A 26553-nucleotide genomic window follows, 5' to 3' on the forward strand; every position below is an offset into this window, starting at 1 on the left:
CAGAACGAGACTGAATTAAGTTGTTATAAAGACCAACTTGGGAACTGCTCTCACGAGGCAACAGGCTATAAGGCTCTGTTTTAGGAAAGGACTTCAACTTTAAGCATGTGCTTAAGTGCTGTGCTGAATATAGATGCTTTCCTTAATTTAAATGAATAATTTAAGTTCATCAGCAGGATATTTGCAGCCTCCAGGATCAGAGCCAATGCAGTTTCCTAGAACATCTTCCCCGTGCAACTCACAGCAGCGTCCAGGACAACAGCGTACAGCAAGACAACCTAGGATCACAGTTCAGCCATATGAGTCTTGCCCGCCAGTCATCTGCTGATGGTGCTGATCCTCACCCCACCATGTTCCAGTCCACTGCAGTCCTTCAACCCACACAACAGTCTGGCTATATCATAGCAACAGCCCCACCTCTGCCACCTCCACAAGGCCAACCAGTCCCTACTGCCAACTACTCTGCATCCAGCCATCCTGTCAACCAGCAAGTGCTGCAGCAACAGGGGTATATGCAGCAACCTCTACCACAGATGCCATCAATTGATCTTATTCGTCTTAGTCAAGCGTAGGGTGGGACATAGTAACAGCTGTAAAACATTGGAAAGGTAGTAAGATAAAGGCCAGGATGAAGTACTTAATTTGTGCCAGGTTGTGGCCGTTCCTAGCCCTGGCCCTCTGGGCTTGGCACATCCGTTATGAAAATAAAAGAAATTGCTTGAGCCTCGGCACCTCTTTCATTACAAACAGGCCCACTGACCGGGGGGGGGCAAAAGGAGCAATTGCCCGCAGGCCTGGGCTGCAGGGCACTAGGCGTGCGAGACCCCCTTCGGGCCCTGCACTTTGGGGGGCCCTTGTGCTGGCGTGGGGGTTCTGGAAGTGACACATTCGTCACTTCCACCCCAGGCCCTGCCCCCCAAGGGATGGCCCTGACCCCGGGGCCTGGAATTTCGTCAGGCCTGATTACACATGAAGCACTGCCAAAGAGGAATGATTCCAGGTGTTACAGCGTGATGTAACGAACCCTGAAACGTGAAGAGAACATTTTGTTTAGAGTTGTTTAGGGAACATTTTACTAACAATGACATTGAGACAATGGAACAATTTGCTGTGAGCGAGACCCAATCATTAGTGAGGTTCAAGCGTGGACTGGAGAGTGCAGGTGGAGACCCAAGCTTCTACTAGTGCAAAGGCTTGAACTAGCCTGTCAGGACAGTTAGGGAAAAGGTGGGTCTCAGAGAAATTTGGTGATGTGGGAAATGACCTGCTGGGCTGTTTCCTGCCAGGTGCTGAGTGCACTCTACCACCCTGGAGTCAGTGGAGGGAATGGTGCTCACTATCTGCTAGGAAGCACTCTCTGTACCTTGCAGGATCAGGCTTGTTGTATCTGCCAACTTGTTGCTAGGCTCTGAAGCTGACTTAGCAGAATCCTGCATTCAGTGCCTGCATTTGCTGTGGACCCTGCGTGTTATCCCAGCCAAGCCTAACTGGGAGGGACCCTCAGGATCCTTAGGCAGCAAGCTGTTCCAATTGGGAGCGCAGTGAGGCAGCAGGAATTGTTCTGAGCTGGCCTCGGCCGGGGGTCACCCTTTGTGTATCTTAAAGGGCCAGTTCCTCACCCATTCAAGTGAATGAGGCAGAAAAGCTGAGCAGGGTGCAGTGTGATTCAGGCTTGTTCTGTTTTCTGAATGTTTCCCTTTGGGAGTGGCAAGGTTTGCCGTGTTCTCACACTTGGGACAGTAACACAGCACTTGGTCTCTTGCCTCAGCCAGTGTTGGAGCCTCCCAACCTGTCCCCCTTCCCCTGGGCGGTGACATTACCATGCCCTCCTTCCTTTTCTCTCGCCCCTTTTTTTCAGTCACTGCTGGCATAACGAAGGGGAAAAGTGTTTCCAAAGTGAAGTGTCTAGTATCTGGGTAGAACAGGTATTGCAGTGGTAGCATGGGAGCGTAGGTGGGATTAAATCTGTGCCCATTCTGTTTTGTAATTCATCTCTCACTTGCATGTATCCCCAGATGTTGGGTTGAGAGGAGGTGAGAATTTGTAGTGGTTTATTCTTTTCTTGTCATTCCCAGAACCACTGATCTTCTGGGAGGGGAATGCTCAGGCCTCTGGGACTTATTTGGGAACCTCTCTTTAACTGGCTGTTAACACTCAGTTTTCTAGACATGTCAAGTAAGTCCGGGTACAAATCAGTACCTGAGGCTGATGTGTCATGGGAAGTGGATTAACAAAACTTATATTGCATGGTAATAAAAGCTTCATTTTCACTCTGAGATCAGTGCACTTGGGCACTCGTGGGAGGAATTCTGAAACTTTCAGCAGGAAACGTTCCCCTTAATAAAAGGTCGCCAAGAGGTGTGTGATTTTTTTTAATGCGATCCACAGGAGTGCTGCAGGAGTCTTAAATTGCTACCAGAGTTGTAATGTTCATATGTATCTAGTCCATACAGCAATCTCCATATTCTACAGTGCTCTAGAACAGAGATCTCAAACTCAAATCACCACGAGGGCCACATGAGGACTCGTACATTGGCCCGAGGGCCACATCACTGACACCTTTTCATACAAAGATACAAAAACTCCCCCGTCCCCGTCCCTGCCCCTACTCCATCCCTTCTATGAGGCCCCACCCCTGCCCCACCTTTTCCACCCCTTCCCTGCCCCCATTCCAACCCCTTCCCCAAAGTCCCCGCCCCAACTCCGCCCCCTCCCTGCCCCTATTCCAACCCCTTCCCCAAATCCCCGCCTCTCCTCCGCCTCCTCCCCGAGCACACCGTGTCCCCGCTCCTCCCCCTCCCTCCTGGAAAGTCCTAAGCACTGCCAAACAGCTGTTTGGTGGCAGAAAGCACTGGGAGGTAGGCAGGGGTGAGGGGAGCTATGGCAGGCCGCAGGAAATAACTCCATGGGCCGCCTGCGGGCCGCGTGTTTGAGACCCCTGCTCGAGAAAATAATATTGCCAGATAGCATCTAGAGGGCATTTTATCAGTCTGACTTTGGCAGTGGCCAATATGGTTATAGTTGTGTGCAGTGTGGGGGGCTTTAGAAAGTAGACACATTCATTTCCAATGTGTTAAAAACCTATAGTCTACATTTTTTTAAAATGACTAGTGATACTGGGTTTCTAGTTTGACACACCTTAAAGGGACCTGATTTATAGAACTGCTGAGCATCCCCCTACTGAAGATCAGGCCACTTTAAGCTGTCAAGTTGGGCACCCAAAGACAAAGGTGCCCGAAATCACTAATCACTTAAAAAGCCCAGATTAGTCCTGTCTTTACAGAACCAGATGGGGCTCATTTGGACACTTAACAGAAGTGTCAGCTGCCTGTCTAGCTGGGGTCCAAGTTCACTAATGCAGGTGGACAGGGAAGATTGAGGAGGAACTTGGGAAAGGTTATGTAACTGTACAAAGATGGAACCACTCTGGGGGTGGCTGGGTAGTATGAACTTTTAGTGGATGGCTACAGTTGTTAGAAGATGAGGTAAAATTGTATCCTTTGGGTCCATGGGCTGAGGTGGTCTTAATGCAATTGGCCCTTTGCTACAGTTCATTTTGCTGTCTGTTTCTCCCTGCCTACCCGGAGAAGGGGCAGATACACAATCCTCCTGAGGGGACCAGTGACTTCTCCCGTGCATTCATACTACAGCCTTACTGCATAGTTTGTGTTTGGCTTCCCCTTCCATTTACAGGGGTTGGTACAACCAAGGTGGGCTCAACACTTCTGAATTCAATCTTCTCCCTGGGGGGGTTGGTTTGGACCCATCTCCGTTACAAACATCCTTGTACTTGAGAGCAAATCCCACAGCCCACTTAGAAATCTGTCTTGGGAATATCTTCTCACTTCCTATTTGCTGACCATAAGGATTGGGTTTGGGTCACGTATGTGAGAAATGGATGGGAATGCCTTTAAATCAAGGGTTGGAGCTTTTTTAAAAAATTAGTCTTTATTGTAAGCAAGAAAAATATTAAGAGGAGCAAAGGACCTTTCTCTGGAAGTCACTACTGGAAGGAATCTGTGGTTGCTTTCTGACCTCTTTGCCTTTCCACTTCCTTTAGACAAACCTTTTAGCTCATAAACAATTAACAAGAAACACGTGCTAATAAAATGTTTTATAAGGTGGTTTGTGAAAAGGCAAGCTAGATCTCCAAACATGGTGCTTCCAAACTTTTTAAGTCATATGTAATTAGCAATACAGGCTCTCCCCAAAATGCAGCATCAGAGTCTAGTGGCTGAGCAGATCCAAAGGAGGGATTTAGCAAACATAGCAGAATGTAATACATAAGCAGGCATGATTTTACCAAAGAACATGGAGACCCAGAGAAAGAAGGGAAGTTTTTGTTAGATCCCTGAATGCACAGGGTGAGCACTGTCACTTTTGAATTAGTAAAGAAGAACACTTAAGATTTGCTAGTAGTTAGGATTTTGAACAAAACTTTTAGAAAAAAAATCGATCTCAGCGCCCTCTAGAAAAGGTGTTGGAACTGGCTCCGCAGACTGTGCTAGTGAAAATGTGTCATCCAGCAAGAAACTAATAAAATTGCAGTGCAAGTAGCAGAAGAATAAATTCCCAGGGAGAGAACAGAAGCATCATTTAAAAAAAACCAAAACAAACCCCTCTTAATTGCACTGAGTTCATGGGGCAGAAATGTTACGGGTGTAACAAGGGATAACACAGGACAGATGATGTATATTAATGTAAGGGGAAAAGACACTGGAAACCAAAAACCTAGGGTGATAGTACAAACAGTGGTGAATGATGCCTACTTCCTGGGAGCCATGTCCAAAGCTAACATTCATGGGCAGGCTTGGGCTTCTAGTCTTCAATGGTGTTACATTTACACATTGATCCCGGGGCAGAGTGACACCAGTTTATAAAGAGATTTTTATGGAGATGCCCCCTAAGCTGGAGCAGCCCAGAGTAGTGCTCAGTAGCCAAGTTGGGTCAACTGAAAGCCCATCCTCACTATGAGGCCCAAGGAGAGTGGGTTTGACACGTATTAATTGAGCCAGCACAAGTCACCTTCTAGACCAAACTACAGTCATTGAGATGGACCTGGTGGAACACACAGAGGAAGCAGGTACGGTGTTCAGCCAGAATGTCCACCTTAAAGATGACAGGGTGGATGCTGATGTGAGGGGCCAAGCTTCATGTACTAAGTCTAGCCTGAAGGGTGCCAGTCCCTGTTTCCCAAATTGAAGGAAGAGCAGGACAAGTCAAGGAGAACAGTGCAATAGGGCATGTTACTGACCCAGCAAAGTAGTGTGCCCATCATGGGTAGCAGGAGGGCACATCCAGGTCTGCATAGACCTAAAAAGGCTCAGTGAAGAAGTAAGGGGGGAAAGGTGTATTCTCCCCACAATGGAAGAAACACGCTTAGTTTAGCTGGTGCAACAGTATCCTCGGCACTGGATTCCGACATGTTCCTTTCCACCCTGACTGTGCCAAGCAGAGAACTTTCTTAGCCATCTGACGGGTATTGCTCTATTGCCATGCCAGAAGCATTCCAGAGGAAAACGAGTGAGAATCTGCGAGGCTGGAGGGCATTCTTCATGGATGACACTTCGGGTACAAAAGGGGACATAATGATGAGATGAGCTCGGAGAGCAACTGGACTAAAATTAAATTGAGAAAAAAAATATATGGGTGGGTAGATGAACGGTATGGCAGACCCCACTCTGAATTATAGATACCATGAGCATTCTAAAAAGAGGTGAGGGAACATCCACAGAGAGGTCAATTCCATCCCCTGAAAATACACTGGAACAGATGCGTTTCAACAATATGGCGAAAAAAATTGAGAAAATTCCTACTGTGCTCCAGGAAGGCCTAGTTCTTCATGAATTACTTAAAACCCTGTCTTTTCTTTTGCTCTTTAAGTGCTCCTGAGTGGAGCCATAACTATCTGCAAATGGTGTACTGGATGTAATAGGAGAAGAGGAGTCTGAAAAACAGAACTAGCATTGAGTCCAATCAACAGCCATGCACCTTCCCACAAGAGACCACATGTTCTTCTGACTAACACTGGCGGTAACTTGTTAGTGAAAAGGGCACTTTCACAGTATTCTCTTTCTGTGTTTTCATTAGGATTCTCTTCAACATCTTTCTTACTCTTGTGTGAAACTATCTAGCCACTCACTTTTTTTAACTGACACTGTAAGAATATTAATATTTTGTCTACTCTTGATCCAAGGGCTCAGGTCAGGGTCCCTCATGTTACTGAGCAGGAGAGTGCAGAGTTCCTGTTATCTACTGCAGTTACTGAGACTCAGCTAAAGTGGGTGCCAAGGAGCCTGTTTCTTTGGGTTTGTTTTTTAATCTAGCTCGTGTGCTATCAGTTGCCTGCTGTGTCCCTCCTGGACTTTTACTGGCACTGGTTGGTTTGGTGCACATTACAGTTGGAGGAGTTGTTGTGGGGGAAGTTTCTTCTTGTTTGTTTTTGTTTAACATTTACAATATCCCCTCAGAAAATAATGGTCAGGTGTTTCCCGTTCCAACCCCCCTTCCAGTGCAGCAGTAAAAATTGATCCACTTCTAGCTCTTGGAGTGTGGAGCACCAAGCCCAAGACAAAGTTTCAGATTAACCATTCTTGTTGGCTGGTCCATCCAGAGCCGGTGTTAGGCATAAGCAGACTAAGAAATTGCTTAAGGCCCTAAGCAGCTCAAGGGGGCCCCCTATTATTACTATGTGTTGGGGGCGGCAAAAATATTTCTGCTGAAGGCCCCCTGCTAGCAGCAACACTGGGTACATCCTGCATCATGGGCTTTGCTTTCAGGCTGGTACCTGGGATGGTATATCCCTCCTGCCTTTCTTAAATTATGATTTTCACTTTAGAGGTAAGTAGAGCAGAGAGACCCTGGAGGGTTTTCCCCTTCCTCTCTAGCATAGGGCACAGGTCACTTGCAGGTTTGAACTAATGTCAGTGGTGGATTCTCTGTAACTTGAAGTCTTTAAATCATTATTTGAGAACTTCAGCCACTCAGCCAGAGGTTCTGGGTCGATTACAGGAGTGGGTGGGTGAGGTACTGTGGCCTGCAATGTGCAGGAGGTCAGACTAGATGATCCTGATGGTCCCTTCTGGCTTTAGAGTCTATGAATCTATAAACAGAGGAGGGAGGTATATGGGCTGGTCTGGTAGGGCTTAATTATTATTTTATTAGTTATGGATAGTTATGCTAAAGCATAGGCCATATCCAATATGCTAAAGTTATTGATAGTAAATGAAGTCAGGATGGGCTGGGGTTGGGTGTAGCGCAACCTTCTGAAGAGGGAGGGTCTCTTTGCCCCCCTCAACCAGGTAGAACAGAGGAGTCGGGTTGGAGTGCAGGGACAGGCTGCCACTGCCCTGGGGCAGTGTTCCCTCTAATTTTTGACAGGCCGTGTGCTCAAAAAATTTCTTCTGTGCAAATTGTTGTGCTTCTGTGCAAATTTTTGTGCACGCGGAGTTTTACCATGTGCGCGGGGTTTAGGATCTGTGTGCGCATGCACACGCGCACAGCTTAGAGGGACCAGTGCCCTGGGGGACAGCAGAATGGACTGGTTCAGTCTTAGAAATGACTGAAACCATCTTTGTTCCAAATAAAAAGTGAAACAATGGAGGGTGTGGAGGAGCCCTTAAAGGAACTTGGTTGCTCAGCTGTGGGTTTCTACATTTGCTTCACTGAAGGAGGACTTCATTCGTAGATGAGGGAGTAGCCTGGGCATAAGTGTTCCATATTGCCAAGCCTCAGGAAACTGAAGTGAGAGTCTAAATCCCAGTCTCCTGTTCCTCAGGTTGGAAGAGGTTGGGAATGCGGCAGAGACAGGCCCCGGCAGTGGGAGTTCCACACACCACTCCTCATCTGGCTGAGTAAGGGACAGCATTGATGGGTTCACATGGGTGTCTTATCTACACTTTTCTCAGCCAGTAGGATGACGAGTTAAAAGATCTTTGGAATAAAAAGAATGAGGAAAAGTTCTCTCCAGGTCTGTGACAGGGATGTTGACTATCCCCTGTGAGGGTCAGGGTGTACATAAGCGCACATACTGTGTGTAGGTAGATAGCTCAATCTTTATTATACTTGTCTAGGACTACATTTTCCAGGGGGCCAATCACCCATGGCTCCAGCTGAAGCTGTGGGTGCTATGGGACCTGTGGGTGCTCAGAGCACCTGAAAATCGGGCTCATAATGTGCTGTGGTGTTCTTGCCTGCTTGGTTTTATTTTCATCCATCGTTAATGACGAACAGTCACAAGGGAAACAGTCTATTGTTAATATTTAATTTCCTCTTATTACTGGAAGCAGATGACTAAAAGATCAATTAAAAATGTAACCAATAAAAAGCCAATAAGGAAACCAGAAGAGCCACATCCTGCTGAGATAGAGCAACTCTTCCTCCTGCCTGCGCACCCCAGCCACCCTCTTCATCCGTTAGCCAGGATGTAGAGAAGCCCATTCAGGACGTAGAGAAGCAGGATGTAGAGAAGCCAGCCAGTGTAGCATGACATGAGGTAGATGGGGAACTTGGGAAACAATTGTAAATAAGGCATCTAAAACCTTGGTATCTAAGTGCAGGAAACAAACTAGCGAGCAGCATTTAAAAGCAATTCACAAGGAACAAAACACAGATTTTTTCAGTACATTTGTTGCTTAAAATGTTTCTCAGCTACAGGTAAAGTATGGATGCTGGTTAATTTGTGTGATAGATGATCCTCTAAATATATGGCATGAGGCAATGTGTCTTTGACATTTCAATAGGTTTAAAAGATATGGAATCTTCCCCTAAGTTAAAGCATCTTCAAAGGGAGGAGAATGTTCCCAAGTGGCTAAAAGTTTCCTTTCTGAGTTCCGAAAGCAGGAAACATATGGCTTATTAACAGCACCAACCTCCTGGCTCAATTTCAGGGTTAGGGTATTTGGGAATAATGCCCTGTACAAGTCCTAGGTTTTGCCCTTAGGAAACTAGGCCCCTGGGACTGTGTAATTTCCCAGGGATACACTAGGAGGCACTGTGCTGGGGAGGAGGGAGCATGGGGCCAGCTCAAGATTGTTGTCTGTGGAGTGAGTCCCAATTATGGTCTCTCTCTTGGTAGGGACACCACGTCTTCCCTCCCTGTGTTATCTTGACATGGCCCACTTTCCCTAGTGCTGGTTTTCACTGACCTGGAACCGGCCGGGAGAACCCATTCTGGTCCAGAGACCTGCTTGGAATGGGGAAGGACCAGTCAGAGTCCAGAATGGCTCCAGGCAAGGAGGTGGGATTGGTAGTGCTGTGAGGAGGCTGGGGTGTGGTAGGCCCTCAGCCTATCAGTGTGGGCTTGGGGACTCAAGGAGCAATAAGGGGCTGAGAGAGGTGCTTGGTTTTGGTTTTTCTTTCACCTCAGTCCACACAGTGCTAGATCACAATAGCTCCAGCTTCTGCATGTTAGAAATTCACATGGTTCCCTCATGCATCACACTGCCAGGGAAGTTCCCCTGTGCTGAGATTCATTGCAACATGTACATTTACCTGGCCATTTCGTGCACTGTCTCGCGCTGCTTGGTCCTGCACTCTGGCTACAAAGGGAATGGACTCTAAGATTTTTGGCTCCCAGAGAGGGGTCACATTCTGATGGCTGGAGGATCAGAGACTGAGAAATCCTGCACCCTGTGGGATTTTGCTAATGCCCCTGAGATTGGCTACATCATTGAAAATTGTGGATATTGTCAAACCTGTTACTCCACAGTTGGCAATAAAATGCTCATCGAATGAGGAGGCTGGATGGTGAGAAGAACAAGTCCACTTATCACCAGCATGATGATGCATAATGCAGGCATGTGTATCCAACAGCACGAGGTCAAAACTGAGCCTCAAGGGGACAATAGCAGGAGAGGAGTTGATATGAGGAATGTTTGAATCAACACTATCTGAGCCTTCATTCTGGATAAAAACCCCAAGCAGCTCAGTCCAAAGTCAATTGGAAGAGCTCAGAACAAAAGCTTGTTCTGCCTCCAGATGTGAACAGCTTCATTGGAACATGCTGTTCAGATTCTTTATTCAATTTTCAAGGGACAGATTCTCATTGGGGCTGAAACCTGAGCTAGAACAGAGTGTTCCAAGTCATTAAAAATGAACAGGGGAGCAGTTGAGGGGGGTTGTAAGTGGCAAGAAAGGTTTATTTAATAATGGGAGAAAGGCAGGAACATAGCCCAGGGTAACAAGGAGGGATTAATCCAATTAACAGAACAAGACATGAGTTTGAGAAGCAATATTAATTGTAGCTGTCCAGCAGGCTGCATGGTACAGGTTATTTTTCCCAATTCACAAGAAGTTAACAATACTGATCCCTTGAGGACCTAACTGAAATGTTAAATATACCACCCCTAGTACCTTTGTAAGTAAAGCAGGCTTGTGATTAAATTAATTTCATCAGTGCTGGCTGCTGAACTGTTGTCATACATGGAATAGATGCTCCTCGGAGAAATCAGTACCCACAAAATATACGTCTTTCCCTTAATGTCCATATTTATTTTCATTCCAGCTCACTCAGTTCTAGCAATATGAACTGAACAAACTGGGGCCTGGTTTGCAAACTAATTTTGGAACTAAAGCAAGCTTTAAATGCTTCTGCAGTCAAAGAGTCAGGCTGCAGGTGGGATGAAGGTAAATCCTGCCCCACAACATGGAAAATGAAGGCGATGGGGAATGAATGGGTGTATGGCACTTGCACCTCAGAGGCCATTGTACCCAGTGTGCTTGCAGCAGTCATGATGCTGGAGTGTCGTAAATTCAAACACTGTACATAATGCCAGTTGCTACCACAGAAACATTGGTGCTGAAGGAGATGCAATGCTGGCATGTCATGGCTGGAATGTTTGCTCACCTCCAGTCATTTGTCTTCTGAGATATATCAACTCTACCCAGCTCGAATGCTTTCTTTCCATCCCATGACGAAGCAGCGTATAAGAACCAGTTGTCCTCCTTCTGAACATAACACTGAGGTGAACAGTGAAGACTATGATGGAAAAATAAGACTGCAGCATGCAAACGGAACCAGAGAACTAGGCATGAGCCAAATTCAGAGCCTCCAGAGACTAAATTATAAAAAGGAAATCAGTCAGTGATGCAACTGGGTGAAGTAGAATGTACCAGAACTCTCATGACATAAGACAATTAAAGACAGTTGTTAAATTTAAAATTACAGCATCTTTTTCCAGGAGGATGTGCTCAATTGTAGAAAAGTCCATCTCTCCCTGTGTGGATTTGAACTAGGTGGGACTTATCTGGAATGATGAGCATCAGGGAAATCCAATAAAAACTTGCTATCTCATTCCTAATCAGATTAAAGATAGCCATGTTGGACAAAGATTAGCTGCTGAAGTGGTCAAGTGAAATAAAGCACAAATAGGATTAAGATGAGTTCATCAGCCTGCACAAAGAAGTGCTGATTTGGGAAAAGAGATCCTATTAATCCTGCTTCCCCTTCTGGAAAATGGGAACGTTAGTGACCTCCTTTGTAAAGTGCTTTGAGTTCTACTGATGTAAGAGGTAGATGTCAGTTTTATTGTTCTCTGCATCCTGTTTAACTTGATTACTTCAATGGCTAGTTCTTTTCAAGCATGGCTGTTTTTATAGCTGTCGTAGCTTGATGTGACAGATCTGTTCTTTTTAAAGTTGGTTTTTTTATGGGTCAAAGGTTTTGGCTGAGATACTCCATATGCAGTTGTTAAATTTCACTAAGTCTTTATCTAACAGTGAGTTGGTACTTAAGCTTGAGTTTCATTAAATTTATATGTGTGGAGATATGAATGTTAGTTAGGAAGCCCCACATTGTTTGAAAAAAAGGCCTGTTAAACTCAACGTATTAGTCATTCTCAGTGTGTGTGTGTTGCACTCTTGGAGAGATGTGAACTAATCTGATGTCCCCTTCCCCACTTCAAAGGCCTCATTTGTGGGCTCTCGCTGTGACCCTTCAATTCAAATGGCTAACCTTTTCCTAGCACGGCACTTCCAATAGACACGCCTCATAACATTTTGAGGAATGTTTTTCCTATCCCTAAAGTTGCCACTTGTTTCCCCGTTTTTCTTCTTTTCTTTTTCACTCTGTCATCTCTGCTTCTTTTTCTCTGTCTCCTGTCATCTCACTTTTCTGCCTTCGTTCCTGCTTTTCTGTCTCTTTCTTTCTGTTCATCTGCTGTTAACTCTATTACCCAGGGCTGGATTTCAGGCTAGAATGCATTTTGGCAAGTGGGCCCTTCACTGTGTTTCAGGCAGGATTTGAAATGGATAATTAATGACATTTTGAAAGGTAAAACAGGACTATACTTTTAACTTTATTGACATACGGTGGAGAGAAGAGCTTTTGGAGGGACTGGACAGAGAAAGATAATAGAGACTGTCCCTCCTCAAGGGACTATTGGTAAAACGGAAGATCCTTATCTGCCTCTTACCCGCTACATTGCAAGTTCATTTCCCCTATTGACTTCCTCAAAATATACATAAAAACAAAAGGGGATTTCAGGAGTTGATGAAAAGGTATGTTTGTAGCACTTCTAAACCAGAAAGAACCTCTCCCTTTCCTTTCAAACACAGTACTAGCAATAGAGATCGAAACCAGTGAAAGTGCACAATTAGATCATCTCCTTGAGATTAGATGTGAATCACAAGTTCATTGTATTTTCACTATCTTTACTCCTTTATTTTATTTTGAGAAATTCTGTTTCCGACTTCAGATCACTCTATCTTTTGTGAAGATGTGAAAACCAGCTGGTGGTGCTATTCAGGGTCGTCTGTTGTTACAGCACCAAAACATTCATTTTGGGAGGCTTATCTGTATTTCAGAAACTGAACCCAGTGGTGATTTAGCAGCTGACACCAAGGCCCCTTTCTTTCCCATCCCTACTCGTGTTCTTTTGCCATAACTGTACTTTTCCCTTAAACAAAGGACAAAACCCCAGCGATCTTTTGCAGCAAATGAGGCTTAAAACTCACCACAGAGGAGCCAAAGCACGGCATCCTGTAGTCACCTGTGACGGACTGAGAAGGACCATAGCCTTAAATTAAGCTCACCAAGCCTCATTCTTGAGCGTGACTCTTTGATTGGAGTCTCTATCTGCGTGCAAATGTGTGTGTGTGTCTCTGCACAAGAGAGGGTGTGATGGGAGTGGCGGTAAGTGCTGTGCATGTATCTGACTCGTGTGGATAGTGTGGGTGTGTCCAGAAATACAAATTACTGTGTTAGTGTGTATGGCATTAAGAGCTTCTCTGTGCATGGGAATGTGTCCCTTTGGGGCCCAGCTTGCTGCTTTTTGCAGGGGTGGGTGGGTGTGATACTATGTGAGTGTCTGTGTGTGTGTACCTTTGTGCAGGGGGAGAGTATGTATACCCATGATCGTGTGTCTGCATAAGTATGTGTGTATCACTGGGTGTGTCCATCATTCTGATGCTGACCTCCTTTGTAAAGTGCTTTGAGACCTAGGAATGAAAAATGCTATCGCAGAGCTAGCTATTATATGTTTGCTTATGGTGTGAGGGATTGTGTGCATAGGCAAGGGTGTGTGTGTGTGAGAGTGTGGGAGTCTGCACTGTGCGTGGGTCCTTGGAGTAGTGCGTGTGTCTGTCTCCTCTGGGGAGGAAAGTACTGAAGGATGTTACACTCTGAGTTCTTTGGGGGGTATTTCTTGTGTTGTCAGTCGTGTTTTGGAATTTCCCCAGCCCTCCAAGGAAATGTCAGAACTGTTACATATGCACAGAGTGTAAGCCTCCTTATGTTAGACTGCGTGGTTTGTCTGTGATCACGTGGTGTTATTCCTGTGCAACTGCATGCAGCATTCGTGTAATGATAAAGTACACTGGTGTGTTAGCGCAGGTAACAAGTCATTTATTTGTGATCGCATGGAGGCAGGTGTATGTGTGTAAAAGTCTCCACCTTTTTCCAATCCAGGCACAAAGCTAAGGCATAATTAGCTGGGCGCTCATGTTTCATGGCAGACTATCAAGCAGCTGCTGAATTGTCAGCTCAGTTGGTAGCCTCAGAAACAAAACAGCCCTTGTGTTTCGCATCATAGTTGTGCAATATTGACTTCAACCAGGCAGCTTTTGAGGGGGATAAAGTATAAGATTTTTTTTGCCCGTGATGTTCATGTAGGTCTGTTTTATTTCTAACATCATTTGGATATGCCACTTGAATGAGATTTTGCTTTTCCTAGCTGGTCACTGGCGCTGATTACTTAGTTTGGTTATTTTTGTTGTATTTAAGGAAACAAGTGGAGAAGTTGGACGTTTGCAACAGCTGACAGGAAGATTCCCTGAGTCCTAGAGCATTCAGCAAAAGGAAAAAAGGGAGAACAAGATGATGATCCCGAGAGGTGGCAGGAAATCGTGACAAGACCTGTGATTGTCAACAGGACACCCAAGATCCTCACCACACATGACTGTGCCAGGCAGTACATTTCAAACACCCAGCATCTGCAGGGCTTTCTGATCTGGAGGGCAAAGGGTTCATCTACATGAGGTTTTTCCTGGGGCCGTATCTGTTGGAGTTCAGTGGACCACTAATGTGCTTCTGCGTTATTGTGAACATGCCGAGAATCTGCAAGGTTTATCCTATCTGATGAAGCTGGCAAACCCTGCACTCCGTCTTTCTATGCCCTCTGCGGTAGACCGCTAAATCAACTGAAGGGAGAAGGGGGCCAGGTAAGCCTCCGGCCAACAGCTGGCAGCTGAGTGCCCATCAGAACCCAAACCGTTTTGAAGTGCCTTGGTGGCTGTTTGTAGCACTGCAGATATGGACGCTGAGCTTCTCTGGCACCTTCTTGCATTGGCCTGGTCAACCTCACCATGCTAGTATATGGGAAAGAAAACTTCCTCTCGGATGTAGTTTACATCATCCTGGAACTGGTCATTGCAGTGCTGGCCATCTTGGGGAATGCCCTGGTCTGCTGGGCAGTCTATCTGAACAGCAACCTGCAAAACGTCACCAACTACTTTGTGGTGTCCCTGGCTGCAGCTGACATTGCAGTGGGCGTGCTCGCGATCCCCTTTGCCATCACCATCAGCACTGGCTTCTGTGCCTTCTTCTATGGCTGCCTCTTCATCGCCTGCTTCGTCCTGGTTTTGACTCAGAGTTCCATCTTCAGTCTCCTGGCTATTGCCATTGACAGAATCATTGCTATCCGGATACCCCTCAGGTAAGCCCAGAGTGGGTGGGACCTGGGGGGGGGCGGGGAAGAAGAGTGCAGATGGAATGGGCATCTCTAGAGTATCCTAGGTGCTGTAATCAAGGAGGAAGAGAGAGTTAAAGGAAACGATGCCACTTTCACTGTAATCTGAAAATGCTTTTTAGACCTCAAAACTTGCCCCTTCCTGCTGGATTTCCTGGATGTTGCATTTCTATTTCTAGCTCTTCGTTGTCCCACGTAGTATGTGCCCATGGCATTACCTGGACCCTGCCTAGGAGCTTACGTTCTGCACTGAGACAGACTCACGACTTAGCTGTAATGATCTGTGTTCTGAGTTGGAGCAGACAGTGCCAGACAGATCATTGTGGGAAAGCTGAGCACAAAAGAGAGGTCACTCGGTATCACCCCACTGTGGACAGCAGGGGCTCTGTCTGGTCGGTGGAGGTGTGCTGTTACAGTGAGATTCTCTAGGGCACTGTTTCTCAAATGCGGCGACATGCAGGCACCAGGGGCTTTTCTTGTGGCCACAGCCTCCTGGGCTGTGATTGCGGGAGGACCAGCGGCCCCGCCCCCTCCATGGTGCTCCTGGATGGACAGCCTTGGTGTTGGTTGCTGGGGTTTCTAGCAAGGGTTGGCAGCCGGTGAGTTCCCCACCTTCTTGAGGCAGTGGGGCTCAGGATTTGGGCTTCAGCCCAGGAGTGGCGGGCAAGGCAGGTTCTGGCTGCAAGGGTTTGGGCTCCAGCCCTGGGCTCCGGCCACGGGGCTTCAGGCTCCAGACCCCGCTGCCTCCCCCAGCCAACCCCATCTCCCCTGGCCTCTGATGCCTCCCCCGATCTCCCATCCAAGGCTTAATTTGTCCCCAGACTTGCTGGGGCTGATAAGTCAGCTGTGATAAGTGATACTTGTATGTTGGTTAATATCACTTATCACAGCAGACTTACTAGCTAGTAATACATAAATTACAACAATTTGGACATGTGTATCTGCATATTTATTTGTTTTTCCTAAAGCTAATTAAGTATTTTAGGAAAAAGTGTGAGTGGCCACCAGCAAGAGTTGGTGGCCACACTCTGAGGCCACCAAATAATTTGTCCTGAGAACCCCTGCTCTAGGGTAAGCATGCGGATGGGAATGGGAGGCATTCTTGGGGGTCGGGGGGGCGCTTTTAATCCTACACAGGCTAAGAGGGAGAGTGCGCTTTTTGCTCAACATGAGCAAGAGGATCCAGAGTGGATCAGGTGCAGCGTCTCTAACAGAGAAAGCTATTTGGTGACGGCCGGGTCCTATCCCAAGTCAATCCCACAAGCGGGCACCCCACACACTGCATCCTTTTGGGGAAGAAAAGGACCTTCAAAATTAGAGCTTGCAAACTGAAACAGATCGTTTGCTGCTCTATGGACAAGTGGCCAGATTCACGTGGGCCAGGGGGGTATTTTATCTTGTGTGTGGGAGCTGCCACTCTATCTGATCATCACAGTCCTGCAGATACATGCTGCCAGGATGGGACTTGACTGTCACCCAGCGCAGGTCAAACCCTGTACGTTCTGGGCTTATTACAAAGTGGGGAGCTCTGTGGAGTAGTTAACTGACAATGACTCTGCGTCATTTCTCAGGCATTTAAGACACAGAGGAAGCCTGTAAATGAGTGATACCCTCCATTCTCCAGCAAGGGCAACCTGGACCAGAGCAGAGCAGGCTGTGACTAGTGACACCTCTGAACTGTCTCTCCATTCCTATGTATCATTCTCTCTCCTTTTCCCCTCTCGCTTGTTCCTTGCCACACCTCACCCCGTACCCCCCAGGAGATTATTTTGATGCCCTCATCTGCAGAAGGAAATTGTAACGGCTCTTGCTTCTCATTTGCCACCCAGACACTCCTGAGGTGGTGACTGCAGCCTGATCCTGCTCAGTGGATGTGGGCTGTTCTCCTGCCCTCTCCTCTCCTCCCCCCTCAGACATAAATGGAGGGATGGAGGAGGAACCTGGCAGTGGGGAGAGACCGAGATTGCCCTGGGGGCAGGCACATTCAGTATTGCAGCTAATTGACTATTTGATGAATTAAAGCAATTTGCTGCCCGTTTGGTAATTCTTTGACTTATACCCCAAAGCAAATAACGAGATAAAGCCTAATTTCCAGGTATTGTGCCTTTCTAGCAATAAGGAAACCCTCAGGGGCCAGTTCTCGGCTGATCCTTGCAGAGATGCACAAAGGATGGGGAAGGGCAGGAGCAAGAGTCAGTTTTCATCCCTTTGACCATTCTCTCCCAGTGCCCCTGTGGGTGTTTTTGCCAGACCAAAGGGAGCATGGAGGAGGCAGTCATCTTCCCCCAGCCTCCACGGCAACCCCAGTCAGCAAAGCAGGCTAGACACACCGGGAGCATGCTGTAACCTCTAAGGCTCTGTTATCGCTGGAAATGGCGTAGCTGTAATGCTTCAGTGTAGGCAAGGGGAGGAGTTCTTCCGTTGCTGTAGGGGTTGTACCAGGGTCGGCAGAATTCTTCCGTCAGCCTAGCACTGTCTACACTTGGAGTTAGACTGGCTTAACTGTGTCTCTCAGGGGTGTGGCTTTTTCACATCCCTGAGCAACATAGCTGGGTTGATATAACTTTTTAGTGTAGACCTGGCCCAGAGGTGGGGAAGGATAGGCCTGCTGCCTGTTCTGCGTAGGAATTAAATATGGCTGCACAATTTAGCAATAGGCTTCTAATTTCTTAGAACGATCAGCCAAGTAGGCTGCAGAATGGCTAATTTCATTTGAATGGTACTCTTCTAAGTGCTGTGTCCCAGGCGAATGCCACAGAGAGAGACAAACCTCATTGAATGAGTCTGAATTATTCACTCATCTCTATTAATAGTGCATCAGATGAATTTGAGCATATTTACTGAGGAGCAGAAGGCTTGAAAAGATTAAATTTTTATTGGTAAATGTTGATTTCACCATACACAGAAACTGATGAGCAAATATATCTATAATAATCAACATTTACTGATAGGCAAAATGTTGCTTGAGAACTTACTAAATTTGATTTAAGGATATTTACTGGATATATTTTGACATGTAATGTTGACAATTTGTGTTGGTTATGGAGCTTTAATTTTTTTAATCTCAGTGTCTGCTGTTATTTAATAATTATTGTCTGACATACACCCCTATCATTTTGCACAACTGTGGAACTTTAAAGCAATAAGAATTTTAAATGCTTAAAAATAAACATTGATATTTTCCATCAAAATCTAATTGTGCTAAGCCTATATGTAATAGAAAGATTGCATAATTTCATGTAACTGGTAGAAGACTAACATATGGAGTAGCTAATTCCCCCTACAGCAGAACTTAAAGTTAGTGGAAAGTCTGCGAAAGACTTGTGATGCTTGTGAAAATCAGAAGAATGCAAATATGTAGCAGTGTGCAACCAAGGATGATGTACAATAGCACGCCATGTCAGGCCACACTGTATTTATTTATTAAACCAGGCAGTATCCAGGATACAAATGTTACCATCTTCCCCAGAAAGGTGGCATCTCTTCCCCCAAATTACACTGGCCCAAGGCACAGAAGTGTAAATATTCACTCTTGTATAAGTGACTGGTAGGTTTAGCATCTTGTGATCCATGAGAGCTAGAAACTGAAGGGGCATTCTGTCACTGGAAAAGGGAGAGTCCCAGGGTTTGAAAAGGATGCTCAACCCTTCCTTCTATGCCCTGAAGCTCCTAAAAGTTAGGCCTTAAAATCCCATAATTATTTATAGGTTGCCAAAATTAGATTTTTATGTTTTATAATTTTGACAGATAAGGATGTTTAATTTTTAAGCCTTTTTAAAAATTTTATTGATTTAAATTTTCACAGTTGCAGGAAATTCAGGGAGAGTTAGAAAATAATTATTTAATGACAGTAAATGTTGAGATTCAAATAGTTAAGCTTTATAATTGTTAAAACACAAATTATCAACATCACATGTCATAATTATACAAAGTTAATATCTGTAAATCAAACTCTAAGTTTTTTTCTAATTTTGCCTATTGGTAAACTTCAATGATTAGAGATGGAAATATGTTTTCGTTGGGGTGTGTGGGGTAAAATAAACATTTACCCAAATTTATCTATAAAAATCAAATCCTTCCAAGCCTAATTATTATGTCTAGGGAAGCTGTTTTACGCCTCTTTTAGAGGTTTCTAGGATGTGTTAATTATATTTTTCTCTTCCTGTAGGTCTTCACAGTGGGACTCATGGTGCTAAGGAAACCTGGCCTGTTACAGGTGGAAGGATATAAAAATAGTACCAGACTTAAAGTTAAGTATGTCAGTAGTCCCCTTAGGACTATTCACATGCTTAAAGTTAAGCATATGTAAATGTTTGCAGGACTGAGGTCATAAGGCTTAATGTCTCCCAAATGTATCTGCAAAACCCCTTTTAGTGTGGTATGTAACAATTCCATGGTGATGCGATAAATTTGGCTTTTGAAGGGTTGAGTCACTTATGTACTTTTGAAATCACCACCTCTGAGGGTGAATCATTTGAGATTATCTGCATGGCTTAGCTGTGGCTTTGCCACTTGTGAGCAGCGTGGCCATCCAGAACTCCTATTGATTAATAAAATCATCCTTTTAAGAATAAAAGGCTTCTGTCCCTTATCATTGTGAAGACATTCTCTGCACTGTGAACTAATGCAGTGCTCTTCACCTGAAGGCTGGTCTGTATGGCCTTTTGTACCACTATAACTATATCCTTTAGCAGATAGATTTGAAAACCAGTAAAGTTGCGTTATAGCCCCCTAGTTTGGGCACATGTCTAGGATGTAAGCTATACCATTACATTATGGAAATAAGCTACGTCAATATCAGCACCTTTATACAAGTATAGCTGTGTCCACACAAGGGGACTGTTCCAATTTAGCTATTTCGGTAACAAATTGCACCCATGAGCAACATCGCTGAATCAGTATAAAAACCTGTGTGTAGCTTGGTGTACAAAAGGACCTGTGTGTTCCCCTTTGTTTGTCTTTTCCAGTAGCAGTGGTCGATCTTGTCAACTCTGTTTCCCCTGGAACAATCTATGGATCAATAGACTGCTTAATAGATTTCTGACCTCAGACATGAGGAGAAAGCGAAACCTGGTTAATGGAAAGGGGAAGTGATATTCACACTGTTCAAAATGTCATTTTTCAACACCTAAGTAACACAAATATTTGACAGACAGTTGGAGGAAAAGATCTTTTGTTAAAGATTCAACATTCCTGACCTGTCCGAGAGCTGGTGGGGAAAATACACACGCTTGGGTATAATTTATTTTTTTTTAAAAAGTGTGTGTCAAACAATCAGTGATGAATTATGCTTAAAAATATCCCACAAATTCTAAACATTATTTTCCAAAAAATTTTTGGTGGAAAATGGTACAAAATTTGACAGACTTTCCAAAAGTTTTTCTAAGTGATTAGCTGATGATGCAAGGAATTATGGACTTGGCTACAAAGTCTGACAGGCGCTAATACAAGTTCTGCACTCCAGAAGTGGTACTGGGGCATGTTTGAGGTAGGGAGAAGCACTAGATGTTGAATCGTTCAGGGGTAAGTCGTTCATGTCCCTAATATGCCAGGTGCACTGAGAGCCTCTGCTCACTGGTACAACAAAACCTGGGTGTTATAAATAAAACTGGTTGGTCCTGGTTAGCCCTAGGGCAAAGTTGTTGGCCAAGAACAATAGGCATTTCCCAAGTCCTTTGCTGCCAGAAAAGGCTAAGAGGGCACACTGTCCAAGCATATGACTTTGCGTGTGTGGGGGGAGGGTGGTATAAAAGGTATTCCCATGATGAAATAGCAGGTAGGTGAGGTGCACTGGATAGAAGAAGACAGGTTTTCTTCCTGCAATCAAACAGAAAAGTTCTCAAATTACCATTTGTCCAGCACATTGTCCCCATTCTCAAAGGTAACAAGCTTTTATTTGTGAGAGAAGGTGGGTGAGGTAATGTCTTGAACCAACTTTTGTTGGTGAAAGAGCCATGCTTTCAAGCTGATATAGAGCTCTTCTCTCTTTCACCAACAGAAGTTGGTCCAAGAAAATATTTTATCTCATCCACCTTGTCTCTAATATCCTGGGACCAGTACGGCTACAACAACACTGCAAACAACGATGGAAGAAATCCTTTTATTTGTGATGATCCAACGTCAATACATATAACAACATGCTGAACTGGAAATCTTTCTTCCCACTCTGATTTGCTCCTGGATAACCTAGATGTGCAAGTAATTGTGCGCACCCCTTTTCTTAGGATTGCGGAGACCCATGTTCCCAGTCACTTGGAAGTTCTCTGTAAGGTGTTCCTGCTGGCTAGTGTTGAATTTGCAGCTATGAGCTCATATTGGAATGAAAGGTCACATTTTCATCATCACAGATTGAAATTAATTGGATGTAGTGAGCCCTGCTTGAAACCTGAGATGCTGAAAAGTCCTCTTAAATGTCCACTTTAGTTGCCCTATTGCTAATCTTGGAGTTCAGATGTGGTATGGTAGCTCACGCTTGATAATTGAACCCTGTGCAAGTAAAGTGGCTGCTGAAATGGCTGATTTTCTGTTTTAAATCCCACGTTTTGGATCTGAGCAGTCAGATGCGCCCTTAGACATCCCTGGGTTCACACCCTTTTTTCTGTCCATAGTTTGTAATGCTCTTCCCTCCCGATGTAACCTGTTTTGGGGCAAACATTGTTTTTCACACCCTTGCTCCTGCTGGCGTAGAATTAAACAGCCCTGCTTGGAGTGAATGTAGTTTATTTCCTCATTTGTATGCTAACACCACTAGCCATGTGTTAGTTCCTGGCTGCTCGAGAAGCACCAGAACAGCTCACTGTAACGAGGCTTTTGACATCTGGAAGATGTTCTGCCTTGGAGAATCACTTGCTACCAGACTCACTACTTATTATCCATGAATGGTCCCAGCGAAATCAATGGGGGTCAAGCTTTGCAGTAACTGTTGATAGGATCAGTCCCTTTGATTATAACCTCTTCAGGGCAGGAATCTGACTTTTTAAATGCTCAGAGCCTGCACCCTCTTGGATCCTATATTAATGATTTTATTTCTATCTATTTAAACATTTGTATTTGGTTCCCATCTCTAAGGCACTTGGCTGCTCTACAGCAATAAATCCAGTCTGTGTGTAGTCCTTCAATCTCTACAGACCTGAGTTCACTTTCTTACTAGGTTACAGAGGTGGTGAGGTTTGTCACCTTGTCCTGACACTTTCAGACTTGCTGCAAACTTGTTTGTAGATAGTGTGTTTTCATCTCTCTCTGTCTCTATGGACCTGTCAAACGGGAATGTTTGAGGCACAACTCAAACCTCTTGGAGATCCCGGAATGAGAGGTGCTATAGAAGGACCCAGTTCTATGCTGATTAATTCTACTGCCAGCCCAGTACTGTAGGGCAGTACAGCAAGGAGGATGCTTGGGTTAAAAGCTGTTTCACAAGCCTTTGAAGCCTGTTGCATGGAAATCCCCAGAGGGTAAGAGCACAGGGAGGCAAGAGGTCACTGGGAGCTGCAATAAATGTATTTTTAGTGTCAGGGAAGGGACCTCTCCAGCCGTGGGATAACAGCTGTACAATTTCAAAATTCCTCCTGACAAAGATGCAGCCAATTCTAGGGGTTTTTTTAAAGCTTCAAGTGCCATCTGCCAATCTCTTGTTCCCATTTTGTAATTTTAAATATACATTTTGAAGCACAGGTATAATTCCACTCATGTCGGTTAAAACTGAACTTAAGAGTAACTCCACTTCTCTCCTCCTGGATTGGCAGTATTCTTGACACTTTCTGAGGATTCACACAACTGTCACCAGTTTCTAGAGAAACCTTATCTATCTTCCAGATCTGGATTGAGTCCTCTCGCCAGCTTGTAGAGAAAAGAGTTGCAGCATGCTTTTTGTTTTTCCCCCAGTCTCCCACTTTTTGTGCTTTTGAAATGAGATTAAAGAATAAATGAATGATCATCCTGCACTCCCATCTCATGCCTGGCTGTATTTTCCAGGAGCTAAGAACACATGCCAGCTCCCAGTTCTGTTCTCTGGCTGAGACAAGCAGCATCCCTCCTCCCCTTCCCTGCAGAGCTTTAGTTTGCCTTAGGAGAGGAGTGTGTGTGGGAAGAACAAACCCATTGAGAAAGAGAGCGAGGGTTGTTTTTCTTTCTTTCTTTTTTTTTTAAAGTTTGATTGTTAAAAGAATCCGACATGGGGAAAGAAGCAATGCAACTACTGGAGAACATGGGAGCAGCCCCTAGTCAGATCACGCACGCACAGGGTCAAGTACAGTGTGGGACCCAGCAACGGACAATGTGGGAACCCTGCCATTCCCTTTCTGTGTGAAGTACTAAGAGGGGAAAAGAGATTGTACTCAGATGTGACACACTACTACGACTTATATTTTCAAAGCGTACAGTTGGTACCTTCAGCTGTGGGCTTACAGCAGCATGCTAGCCCCAGGGATCAGCTAATATTTGAAACAAACAAAGGTCTTTTGGTGGTGTGTCAGGTTCTTACTGTGCTTCTGTTTTTTCTCTCAAAATAGTGGGGTGGATTTATTGCCGAAAGCACAGGCGTGAGGGGTATACTGATGTGTTGACCACAGAGCTCTGCCAGACCACAGTAGGTCCTGTTATTCAGAGTCCTTTATCTTTCTTCAGCTGAGGCAGCCAGCCATGCGGCATTGGGTATTTTGTGAAAGGCCCAACTGTCAGCATTGCTCAGCTGCTGAGACTTGGTTCTGGATCCCGTCTCAGTTGATCGGCGTTGGGTTGGCCATACTGAATTCCCAGTGACTGCCATCAAAGGAGTGCTGTGTTGTCAGCTCTGATACTGAACTAATGGTGACCTTTCTCTGAGACCCGGCTGTAAGATCTATGAATTGGGCAACTAGCACAGTATCCTAGAGCTCTGAGACACTGGGCAGTTGTACTGTACTCCTGGGTCCCTACCTGCACTCAGACAGGGAGCAAGCGACACAATACAATAGAGATGCTGAGTAGCTATTTCTGCCTTTGGCAGTACATAGAGATAAAGTTAGAGCAGCAGCTCTGGGTGTTTCAGTTCCCTGCAGGCAGAGGGGCAGAGCAGGGCGGTTGCTTCCTCTATGCTTTGACAAGCAGGCTCATAACCACGAGTGAGTATTTGTAAGGCAGAGAAGGGAAGTGTTGATCGGCTTTATTTGTTTGGAGCTGACCTGTGCTGCTGGCTTCGCCACCCAAGAGTGGAAAGGATAGATTAGAGGGGCTCCTCGTTCAGGTCCAACATCACTCTGGCCCTCACTGGGTTGAGGGAAATGGGCTCAGCACTGCAGTTCAGTGATGCTTTGGATAAGCACATTGCAGTGAGCTGGAGTATTCCATGAAAGTACCTCCCCCATACATGCCATGGAGATGAGCATTGGGAAGTTACTTGGGTATCAGGTGCTTGTACCAGTTACGCTGTTTAATCCTCCTCTCCTCTGCTTTCCAGGTACAATGGTTTGGTGACCAGCTCGCGAGCCAAAGGTATCATTGCCATCTGCTGGGTCTTATCCTTCATCATCGGCCTGACGCCCATGCTGGGCTGGAACAAATGCTCCAAGAGGGAATCTCAGGACACCAATGACTCCTTGTCCAGCAACTGCAGTAAAAGCATGGTAGCTTGTCTCTTCGAGACAGTGGTCACCATGGAGTACATGGTCTACTACAACTTCTTTGCCTGTGTGTTGGTGCCCCTCCTCCTCATGTTTGGCATCTACTTGAAAATCTTTCTGGCAGCCAGGCGGCAGCTCAAACAGATGGAGAACAAGATGGTACATGGGGAACGCTCACGCTCTACTTTGCAGAAGGAAGTCCATGCGGCCAAGTCTTTGGCCATTATCGTTGGGTTGTTTGCCGTCTGTTGGCTTCCACTCCACATAATAAACTGCTTCACACTCTTTTGCCCAGATTGTGCCCGTCCTCCCGTCTGGCTGATGTACCTGGCCATTATCCTGTCTCATGCCAACTCTGTAGTGAACCCATTGATTTATGCCTACCGGATCAGGGAATTCCGACTCACCTTCCGTAAAATTCTCAGGCAGCATATTGTAGGCAAGAAGCAGTTCAAGACTGGTACTGCCAGTACTAGGACTTCCACTTATGGTGGGGATGGAGAGAATGCCAGCATTAGGATCAGTGAGTACGCCCTGAACATATACGCCAATGGGGAGTTGGGTGCTATCCACAAAGATACTGACATGCAGGACTTGAGTAAATGCAAGACAGATTTGGAATGGCACCACAATGGGAATTCACTAGACATGGAGATAAATGGGCATCTCCCACATTCCTGCAAAAATGGGAACCTTTCAGATGCGTGCAGGAACATGGAGCTTCTTAGTGAAGAGCTAATTGGCATTCGTGTCTCTTACTCTGAACTGGAGAATTCAACCTTGGTGGCAGCTGACATTTCCTGATGATTCTCACAATGTCTTCCCACTGGAACGAAATCTGTTGTTTTTTTTGTTTTTTTCTGTTGGCTGCCTCTGCTATGGCAGAAAAGGAGGATGAGGGGAAAAGAGGAGCGAGGTCAGGTCGCTATCACATAGGGGGTCCCTACCCAGGACTGATGGGAAGATCTGAAGATCTAGACTGGAAAAAGATCGAGAGGCACCGTTTTAAACAAAGGAAGAGGAGGGACACTATAGCTGTCAAAGGCCCAGCTCAGATTGAAGAGAGCAAAGGTCAAATCTGACGTCTGAATTTTAGCATTGGGAGACTCTGCTCCAGCAGGGTGTGTTATGACATTATGCTGTACTGTGTGTCTGTGATTGTTCATCAGTTTAGTGTCTTTACCAACAGAAATAAAGGTGTGGCTGAAACATTTACTACTTCCTGAGGAGGAAGAGGGGGTGGGGCTTTTAACACTGTGGCCTCAACAAAAGTAGCGGGTATAGCAGTGCCTACTGGTCAGGAAAGATGCCTATGCTGCCTGGAGAGTGAAGGGATTCACTTGGTGGTAACTTTCTGCATCTTCAACTGAGAGATTCTGTTTTAAAATCAGTTTTTAAAACTTAATAGTGCAACAGGTTTCCTGATTTTTCACTCACTGCTAGATCAGTTATGAGTGATATTCCAGTGAGCTGGAATATGGACAGAAGGTTTTACCTCCCCTGTGTTCCATGGAGATGGGCCACTGGGAAGTTACTTGTGCTATTATGTTGTCAGTTATTAATGTTTACAAGAGTGGGTGGCTCCATCCAAGCCTATAGTGTCCCAGCTATATCCTGACACGTTGAAGCAAACTCGTAACTATATTTCAGACCCTTCCATTTCACTGAAAGAACAATATATATGATGATTTGATAGTTCTGTTAGCCAAAGGGACACTGGCAGGTGTCTGTGTGCTGTGGGTAACGGCAGGGCAGGGGCAGGTCTGTGTGGG

General features: G+C 45.4%; 1 protein-coding gene across 1 annotated transcript in view; it reads left to right on the forward strand.

The window, feature by feature from the left end:
- Positions 1-25762, forward strand: part of ADORA2A (adenosine A2a receptor) — a 30602-nt gene extending 4840 nt beyond the window's left edge. Inside the window, exons 2-3 of the mRNA XM_074972483.1 lie at positions 14222-15152; positions 24619-25762. Coding sequence (XP_074828584.1) covers positions 14803-15152; positions 24619-25585 — 1317 coding nt within the window. The 5' untranslated portion in view covers positions 14222-14802 and the 3' untranslated portion in view covers positions 25586-25762. The remainder of the gene's footprint in view (positions 1-14221; positions 15153-24618) is intronic.
- The last annotated feature ends 791 nt before the right edge of the window (positions 25763-26553 follow it).

This window comes from Natator depressus, chromosome 15 (genome assembly GCF_965152275.1).
Source record: "Natator depressus isolate rNatDep1 chromosome 15, rNatDep2.hap1, whole genome shotgun sequence".
Taxonomy (NCBI): Eukaryota; Metazoa; Chordata; order Testudines; family Cheloniidae; genus Natator; species Natator depressus.